Source organism: Megalobrama amblycephala, linkage group LG6, assembly GCF_018812025.1.
Source record: "Megalobrama amblycephala isolate DHTTF-2021 linkage group LG6, ASM1881202v1, whole genome shotgun sequence".
NCBI classification, from domain to species: Eukaryota; Metazoa; Chordata; class Actinopteri; order Cypriniformes; family Xenocyprididae; genus Megalobrama; species Megalobrama amblycephala.
In genome coordinates, this window is record NC_063049.1 from 5466647 (window position 1) to 5477052 (window position 10406).

At 38.3% G+C, this 10406-nt stretch overlaps 1 protein-coding gene across 1 annotated transcript; it reads left to right on the plus strand.

Moving 5' to 3' along the window:
- Window positions 1–1705: 1705 nt before the first annotated feature.
- Window positions 1706–9977, plus strand: stk24a (serine/threonine kinase 24a (STE20 homolog, yeast)). The gene is made up of 11 exons (XM_048192708.1): window positions 1706–1835; window positions 2965–3195; window positions 4220–4276; window positions 5294–5402; window positions 5538–5695; window positions 6646–6831; window positions 7671–7810; window positions 7901–8024; window positions 8314–8373; window positions 8459–8589; window positions 8672–9977. Exons 1-11 carry the CDS (start codon window positions 1815–1817, stop codon window positions 8688–8690), a joined length of 1236 nt encoding a protein of 411 aa, XP_048048665.1. The 5' UTR covers window positions 1706–1814; the 3' UTR covers window positions 8691–9977.
- Window positions 9978–10406: the final 429 nt, after the last annotated feature.

Genomic DNA, 10406 nt, shown 5'->3' on the forward strand with positions numbered 1-10406 from the left:
CATTTGATACTTTCGACAACATTCTTTTGAATAGCCTCAAAAATAATGTTGGCGTTAGTGGAATTGCATTACCATGGTTCAAATCATACTTATCTATCTATATCTATATCTATATATATATCTATATCTATATATCTATATCTATATATATATATATATATATATATATATATATATATATATATATATATATATATATATTATAAAATGGATGACTAGTAAAAAACAGAGGTTTTAATGATTGGACCAAAATCCTCTGCACGAAATAACCTAGAATACTGTTTAACTGTTTTTGCTCTGCCAATTCTTAGTTGTCGGTTAGGAATCTGGGTGTGTTATTTGATAGCAATCTTTCATTTGAAAGCCACATTTCTATCATTTGTAAAACCACATTTTTCCATCTTTAAAATATATCAGAATTACTACATATGCTCTCAGTGTCAGATTCAGAAAAAATAACACATGCATTCATGACCTCAAGGCTAGATTATTATAATGCTTTACTAAGTGGTTGCCCTGCACACTTAATAAATAAACTCCAGCTGGTCCAAAATGCAGCAGGTAAAGTTCTTACTAGAATGAAATGTCGACCCAGGAGGACTGTCAAGCTTTGGGGGTGTTGATGAACTCGATCTACTCTATCTATGTTTTGATCATCATTGCGAATCCGGTCCGGACGTAGTCTTTGACAAGAACACGATTTTCATATCTTTTTGCTCAAAATATTTATTTTTATGAAATTTACCCACATTCAATTGTTGATATAAAGAATGCATGAAGCTAGAATAAAAAGCTTTTTTTTTTTTTTTCATTAAAAGCAGAGGGTCTGTTCTTTCTTTTGATATATTGCATGTTCTGATATTCATATATGGGCCGTCAAAACCCACTTCCCTACACACTGATTGAATGCATCACGTGACCTATTTAGATAGAGACTCTAGCATTGCGCTTCATCATATTATATATTGTCGACTATACTATCAAGTTTATCCAGACTTTTCAGACTATAAAGGTAAGAATGAAATGATCTTTAAAAGCAAAAAAGTGGTGCTAACCTGCTCTGGAGCAGTGTTTCATAACCCTGGGTAAAATGTGATGCTATCCCCTCTTCTAAATTATAAGTGTGAAAAAGCCCTAATGTGAAGCATAAGCTTAGGAATGCCCAGGATTAACTGTTAACCCCGGGTCAAGTATTAGCAGTGTGAAACATGGAACAAGACAACCCAGGATTCTGTTAAGCCTGAGTTTACAATGACCCAGTTTTAACGATTTCAAAGAATGGGAGTGTAATGTAATCATGGCGTTGTGGCCAGAGTTTCCCCATTGATTTTTATCAATGATTTCCTTCTATAGATTGACCAGTATACCCTACAATTTAAAAAGTGAACTTGTCAGTGAATATCAAATTCATGGTGTATTTTTTTGTTGTTGTCCTAATTAGAGCTTGAAGCTATAGAAAGTAATAAAGGTTTTGAACTACATGAGGGTAAGTAAATGATGACAGAATTTTCACTTTTGGTAAATCCCTTTAATGAATGTAATTACAGTTATACTCGTGACGGAAATCACTTTTTGCATCAGACACAACTTTCCCATTGGTTTTAAATCGGGTTCATAGCTCTAATATTTCGTGTATCTATTTGTATTTAAACTGTATTCCTAAACATTAGAAGAGGCAACCTGCTCTTTGACCCTGTTACGGTGGCAGAGGGCGGCTGAGTTACCGCCCCGCTACACCCATATGATAAAGAGTCCTGATGGACTGACTAACACATGAGTGTGAGCAGCATATTCAGGAAGCAGCAGCCACAGTCATGGACACTAATGGACTAAAGGTACTGTGCGTTTGTGTGTGAAAGAGTTTTCTGGTTGTTATATGTTGAAAACATGTTCCTGGTATCAGACGAATGGGGAATAGACAAAAAGCAGTTGTAGGAAGACTCTTAAAGTGTGTGAAATTGATTTTTGTGAAAATTGACATTGAAACATTGTTTTACGAATAGAAACATTCTGTAAGTAAATTAATTTGAGTTTTACCACTGTAAGGGTTCCTCTATAATTTCAGTCCCACCCAAGTGTTTGCTGTTCTCTTCACCGAGTCACATAACATTTGATGGTCAAAGTGCCACTGTTAGTGGAAAGGCTGTGACTGTGGTTATTGTAAATGACGTGTGTGAGATTAGATTAGCTGTGTATATGTCCTGATTCAGCACAAGCTGCATTAACATTTATGGAGTCATAATGTGCTCGTCATTGGCCTGTGCTAAGAGTTCCATATTGTCAAAACATTAACTTAGCAAGTACTGCCTTCATTAAAGAGGAATCCCTTTGCCCCTTATGGGAAACTATATCAGGTTAGATGCTGCCAAACTTGTCAAGAGTTTGACCACTTGAGCCACAAAAAATGTTTGTGTTTGAAACTCCATTTAACTTTTTCCAGTATGCAGCAATGCCTTTGGGAATGCAGAATGCACCTGCCATGTCCCAGCACCTCATGAGAATCACAAGACTTACTTGGATGACAATGTGATTTATTTTGACTGTTAAAATTAACATCTGGTAACTGTATCAGTGTTTGAATGCCTCTCTCATGCTGAACCTTTGTTTCATTGGCCGTGTGCAGTTCTCAGTATCTAATAGACATTTTCAGAATTCTTCAGACAGTCAGTAAAACAAGGGCAAAAATCAGACATACCTAGAGATGGGCATAGGGTGTGATGAAGATGAGACCTTGTGTTCAGGTCAAGCAGGTTGTTTTGATTATGTTTCCATATCTATGCCAACTGTATGTTTACAGATATGTTGTATGGATATGTGTAGACACTTGTTTTTATTTTATACTTTTTGAGTTTTTGCTTTTTGTATGTTGGACTTTCTCTATTGTAAAAAGACAAGCATATTACACAATTTAGGATTTACTATTTTCTGTTCATGGAAAAGTGCAGCATTTCCTTTCTTTTGTAGAATTTGAATATTGATCCAGAGAAGCTGTTCACCAAGCTTGAGCGGATCGGAAAGGGATCGTTTGGAGAGGTCTTCAAAGGCATTGACAATCGCACGCAACAGGTCATTGCTATAAAGATCATTGACCTGGAGGAGGCTGAAGATGAAGTGGAGGACATCCAACAGGAGATTACAGTCCTCAGCCAGTGTGACAGCCCCTTCATCACTAAATACTATGGCTCTTACCTGAAGGTGAGTCCCAAGCACTGCTAGTGTGAAGCAGTTTAATGTGTGTCAGGCAGCTTGTGGTGACTGTTTAAGCTGTATTATGTAATGTTGTTATGTGACCAAGCAGATGATCACTTCATGCGTGTTGGTTATTTGAACTGCCCTCCAACGGTGTTTGCACATAATTGTGTCTCTGCAAAATGGCTATAAATCTAATTTACTCATCCCCCACTAATGCAAATATGAGTTCACTATGAGAGCAGCTCAGTGGGAAGCACTGTCACCTCACAGCAATAAGGTCCCCGGTTCGAATCTCTGTGGGGTTTGCATGTTCTTGCTGTGTTAACGTGGGTACTCTGGTTTCCCCCACAATCCAAAGACATGCAGGATAGGTGAACTGGACAGACAAAAAATCGCCCATAGGTATGAGTGAGAGTATGAATGCGAGTGTGTCTGGTGTGTGAGCCCTGCGATGGACTGGTCCCCTGTTCAGGGTCTTCCCCACTTTTGGCCCAAGATGCTGGGATGCTCCAGCCTAACACCCCATGTGGCAGTTAGTGTTTGAATTTCATTGTTCCAAGCTTTTGTATGCTGGTGTTTCAGGTGAAGCAAAGTTTAATATTGTGGCTTGTACAACCAGAATCATTCACACTTTGGTTGATCAACTCAAGATGTGGTTTGAGTCTCAAGAGCATCTTGTAGGACTTTTTCACTTGTCTTTTCATGATCATATACCTATTCAATCAGTAGATGTAAATAAGCCTAATGTAGATTAAAACTGCTCTAGACAGGAAATTTTCACCATAAAATAAATTGCTTATAACAGAGTGCAAGGGCCTTCACACAGGAAGTTCACAAGGCTCTTCCATATACCAGGGGTCCCTTTATTCCTGAATCCCTTTTTTGGTCTGATACCCTTTACAGCTAATGGGAACATCTGAATTAAAAATTACAGGTTTGGTACATAGTTTTAGAGATTTTAAAAATCAATGCTGCTCATCAGACAAAAAGATAAGTTCAAACTGGAAATATACAATGTTTCTTCCAGGACACAAAACTATGGATCATCATGGAATATTTAGGAGGGGGCTCAGCTCTGGATTTGGTAAGAATTTTAATTTCCTTAACTTTACTAATAAGGGTTCATACAATCACCTTGGTATTTACTAATTAAAAATATGTAATTTAACACAATAAATATGAAACGCATATTTTTTGCTGTTAGTACGCCTATCGGACACACCTGATTCAGGTCTTGCAGTCTCTATTAATGAGCTGATGAGTTGAAACAGGTGTGTTGGAAGAGGCAGACATCCAAAATGTGTAGTGATTCCCCAATCAAGACCAGGCCAAATGTGGGTAATGGTGATCGTGATTTTACCAAGAACAACATGTTTCTGGATCAACATCTTTGTTGATCCTGGAACAACATTCCAATTAACCAATCAGATTTGAGGGACATGTTTTCAGTTTATTTCAAGTTATGTTCACAACCAGGGTTAGATACTTCTACATCAGTGTTATTCACCTATCATTTGCTTCTGATTTTAGGGATAAATTATGGGTAAGGTTAGGTTTAAGTTGGGATTAGGCTGGGATATTAAGTTGGGATAAGGCTAGGACTTTTTTTGCATATAGATGACAACACTGTCAAAACTACCCTGTTTACAGGGATCCGCAAAAACGCTGTATTATGCTGCCAGGCCAGTAGTTGTTGTTTACATGGAGACAATAACAGTATGATTTTCAAAACATGCACTTTGAAACCCCTCTAGTATCCATCTAGTACAAATAAAATGTTGGTGTGGTGATTTTGTTGTAAGGCAAAATCACTGGGACAGGTGTAGCCAAACCTGCTCCAGGAGAACTACCTTCCTGCAGACTTCAGTTCAGCCCTACTCCAACACTCATACCTGTTATTAATTATTAAACCTAAACACCTTAATTAGCTGCTTGAGATGTTTTTATTAAAGTTGGAACTAAACTCTGCAAGATGGTTGCCCTCCAGGAGCAGTGTTGCTAGAAATTAGTCTAGGGCTAAAAGTTGTGTAAAGTTGGTTTAGAGTCCTACAGATGTTTATTAAGATTCTCTAACAGGTCTAACAGGTTCTTTGATCTACAGCTGGGACCTGGAGCTCTTGATGAGTCTCATATTGCCACCATCCTTCGAGAGATCCTGAAGGGTCTGGATTACCTACATTCGGAGAAGAAAATTCACAGAGATATTAAAGGTACCTGTGAATTATGATGTGGTACCTGCACAGTTTTCTACCATTGAAGGCTATAAATGATTTCCAGCATAGATGGAACTTCTGTTCTGAAAGCTCAAATCAACATGGCTGATGTGTGTTTGTGTGTTTCTCTAGCTGCTAACGTCCTGTTGTCAGAGCAGGGTGATGTGAAGCTAGCTGATTTTGGTGTGGCTGGGCAGCTCACAGACACACAGATCAAGAGGAACACGTTTGTGGGCACTCCGTTCTGGATGGCACCAGAGGTCATTAAACAGTCAGAGTATGACTCAAAGGTCAGATCCGCTCTCCATGTAATGCATGGCTCAAAGTTTTAGTCATAGCTAGGCTTAGGTTAGCGTTTAGTCCAGGGGTAGCCAACCCTGCTCCTGGAGGGACTACCTTCCTGCAGACTTCAGTTTAACCCTGCTCCTACACACATGCCTGTTATTTTCTAGTAATCCTGAACCTGAACAATCCTGTTTGTGTTCACAATTTAGGTAACATCAGAAGTCAGTTGCCCAGAAATGCTGGTTTAGTTGGCATCTCTAGGGTGTTTACAGCGGTATTTCTATTATTGTTAATGATATTAAAGGGTTAGCTCACCCCAAAATAAAAATTCTGTCATTAATTACTCACCCTCAGGTTGTTCCAAACCCATAAGACTTTCGTTCATCTTCGAAACACAAATGAAGATCTTTTTGATGAAATCTAAGAGATTTCTGTCCCTCCATAGACTGCCTTTGCAAGGTTCGGTTGAGCTTCTGTTTATGTTTGCTGATTAAGATTTATATGTGAGTAAATGCCTAAATTAAATCTGTTCATCAAAAAAAGTGATTGAGTCTCTACAGAAAATTTGTATTAAACCGCTCAATTCATATGTATTAGTTTTCCAATCTCTTTGTGAACTTTTTGAAGCATCAAAATTACAGTTGCAAAGGCAGTCTATGGAGGGACAGAAATCTCTCAGATTTCTTCAAAATGATCCTCATTTGTGTTACGGAGATGAACGAAAGCCTTACGGGTTTGGAACAGCATGAGGGTGAGTAATTAATTACATAATTTTCATTTTTGGTGAACTAACCCTTTAAGAGTTCATGATTTCTAGTTATAAGCCTCATTTGTAGCTTATTCTGGCCCAGAACTGCCCCCTTAGATAGAATAGAATGATGTGTAACGTAATATAGTCAGGCACATGTAATGTATACGTCATTCAGGTGTGTGTGTGTGTGTGTGTGTTTTGCAGGCAGATATTTGGTCATTGGGCATAACTGCAATTGAGCTGGCAAAAGGAGAGCCACCCCACTCTGATCTTCACCCCATGAAGGTGTTATTTCTCATCCCTAAGGAAAATTCACCCACACTGGAAGGAAACTACAATAAAGCTCTCAAAGAGTTTGTAGATGCGTGTCTCAATAAAGACCCCAACTTTGTAAGTAGTGACAAACTATTTAACACAGGGGTATCCAATCCTGTTTCTGGGGTGGCACTTCTCTGCAGAGTTTAGCTCTGACCTTCTCCAACATACCTGCCTGGAAGTTTCCAGGGATTAGCTTTAATTAGGGTTGGAGCTAAACTCTGCAGGAAGGAGGCTCTCCAGGAGCAGGACTGGACACATATGATATAGCAGGGTTCTTTAAATCCGGCCCTGGAGGGATACTGCTCTGCAAAGTTTAGCTCAAACTATGATCAATCTCACCTACCTGTAATGTTCCAGTAATGCCTGGTACACATTGTATGATTTTGGGCTGTCCCAGACAAAGATAGTCAATCATGGCGATTTCTGTATTCGTGGCTCCTAAACAGTGGTCCCAAGTCATACAGTGACAGAGGTTCAAAGATGGCCCTTGTCACGGTCTTGAGACCAAAGATAGTCTGCGATAATTTCCTGACAGTGTCAATAAAATTGCAACATGAAATGGTGTATTGATCAACAGGACATGGCACTAAAACTTAAAACTACTTACCTCAAACTCCATTTGCAAAATTGGCATGTCAAGTTGGTCTCTTTTCCCTAGCCATGACCAAGTTCATATTCTCCTCTTTCGCTTCCTCCTCTTTTTTTCAGCGTACATAAAAACAGCAAGATATTATGCTGCTGTGTTGGGCTCCAACCCTAATCAAAGAAAGTCTGGGTCAGATATTTTAGGTGTGTTTGATTAGGATTGGAGCTAAACTCTGCAGGACAGTTGCCCTTTAGGGCCAGAGCAGCCCACCCCTAATGTATAGTCATGTATAATCAAAAGACAATGTTTGTGTTGTCTCTGCCAGAGGCCAACAGCTAAAGAGCTTTTGAAACACAAATTTATTCGATATGCCAAGAAACCATCATACCTGACAGATCTCATAGACAAGTACAAGAGATGGAAAGTCAAACAGGCCCGTGACGAGTCCAGCTCGGATTCAGACTCGTAAGCACAAAACAAACATCGGCACATTTAGTTATATAAATATTATAATTATTTATTCACTGAGAAAATATTGTGTGTGCATGTTCTCAGAGATGATGGTGAAGCATCTGGAGAGTCTGTGGATGATGACTGGATCTTCAACACTATCAATGACAAAGAGCCCAAACCGAAACAAAATGGAGTCATAAATAAAGAAGAACCCAAACGCAAAGAGGTGAGGAATCAAATGTGCCAATGTCAAAATATACACTTATCAAGCAAAAGATGTTTGTTGAGTTTTGAAATGATAAAAGATACTGTTTGTGGTTGTCAGATGTTAGTCGATCATGCTGATAGTTCATTTGATTATCTACACCATTGGTGAACTGACTGCATACATGCACCAAAAATCAAGAAATAACATGCTGATTTAGAGCAAACATAATGAACAAAAGTGAAGTTAGTGAAAAGAAAAGCTCCTGCAGCCATAGTAAACACACATCTGTTTCTCTCTCATTGTTCAGGTTCCAAAAAAGTCTCCGTCCAAGTGCATGTCTTCTATTATGTCCCCATTGTTTGCAGAGGTAAGAATTTTATTATACTGAACTATTAATGCTGTATCAATTCAACGGATCAATCACAGCATGAGTGTGTGTGTTGTTCGGTCAGCTGAAGCAGAAGCGAAGTGTTTATAAGCCGGCAGTGTTAGAGGAGCTGAAGCAGGCCATGCTCCTGGCTGAAGAGACGTGTCCCGGGATCACTGACTCTATGGTGACGGGGTTGGTTCAGAGGTTAAAGAGGTATTCACAGCACCCTGCCTGCACTGCCCTTCACATGTGTGATTTGGGGTGAGTCGTCTGATGTGTGTTTTCTGCCTGACAGGTTTTCGTCTCATCACTGACTGACTCTGCGTGAAGACTCTTTCTCTGTGGGTGTGACGTTTGACTCACAGTGCACTTCAACACGCACACAGCTGAATGTTTCTTAAGAATAATGTTGTAGCATAGTGTGTGTATTACATGTTGTTATTATGCTGGGATTCTGATTAAGCCATTTATATTCTCAGGTACTTCCTGTGTGATGAATGTGGACTGGATTTGTTTATCAACCCTGTAGAATCATGTGATAACTGAAGCTTTCCTTTGTGCTGATATTTCCTATAGAGTGCTGCAGTGATGACGTATTTTTGTTGGTCAACCCGTTGTCAGCATCACCCTGGTTCTCTTGACAAATACCCAATAGGTTTTTCCATTGGCTTTTGGATTATTACAGAAAATAAGCTCTGTGACAAACAAGTTTATGATTCTTACACATTTTGTTCTTGATCATCTTCAAAATGATTGCAACGCTTATGAATTCTGAAGTCTAAATACAATCGCAAAGTGCAACCATAAACTACACCATGATCACAACTTCAACATCACTACAATTAAGCATCTGACAACTCTTTCAGTCTTTATTTAAAAAAAAAAACATTTCCCCTGAAAGTTTGAGTTAGAAAACACAGTACACGAGGCTGTGAAAGTGGACTAGTGAGTAGATGAGTTTCCCTGTTCGCCGTGATGTTTAATGTCCCCAACAACCTCTGCTGTCCCATTTAGATACATGTTAGCAAACACACTTTACCAGACAAATAAAAGCTTTAAAATAAAAAACACAAGGGAAAAATATCCTTAGCTTGAAATCATATTGGAAAAAACTCATAAAACAAACATCAACTTCAGAACAATGGAAACTGAAGTGCTAAAACGCTACCTTGATTGCAGGTTTTGGCCTACAAAAATATGTCATTCTCATCAGCTCTCTGTTGAAACAGGATCTTGGTGTGGGTCGGGATATATAAAATTGTCCTTTTTTATTTAAAAATCCAGTTGCCTTTTACATCACAGCCACAACTCATGCTACTTGCTATTGCTAGTGAGAGGCAGGTGATATCAGGGGGAGGGGCTTCTCATTCTAAAGAGCATTTGATTGGACTAAACTGGATAAACCTGAAATGAGTGGCCATTTCCAGTGCAAAATGAATACTCACTAATTCCTGGAAGAGAGTGTAAATATTTGATTTTATTTATCTGTTAAAAATAAAACTGTCACCATAGCCTACTGAAGCACGGAAACATGAACTAAAAGCTAGAAATGATGTTCTTAAGGGGTTTGTCTGTACATCTGCTTTTTTTTTTTTTTTTTTTTTTTTTTTTAAACATAGCTGTAATAATTTAATTACTGTTGATTGTCCTTCTGGTAAATTTTAAAAATGACTATGATATTAAAAACATATTAACAGATTTGTATTTCTTTAAATTGCAATTTTCTTTGTTTTATTACAAGCCCCCAAGTTTTTTTTTGTTTAATATCCCAAAAGAAGCTTATTGTATCAATATCTTAGCAACATGCTAATGTAGACTGTAGAAACCATAATCTTGATTTTTATAGTCAGTGTTTTTGTGATAGTAAAGTTTAACTCATTCATGTTAATTATTGTACAGCAAACAAATGGCATTTTAAAGCTAAAGTGTGTCATGTCTAAACCACAAGCAATCAGAAATGCAAAAAAATCACTGGAATGATTAAGTATCTCAACATCGGGAAATTACACACTTGTGCTTTAAATGGCCCC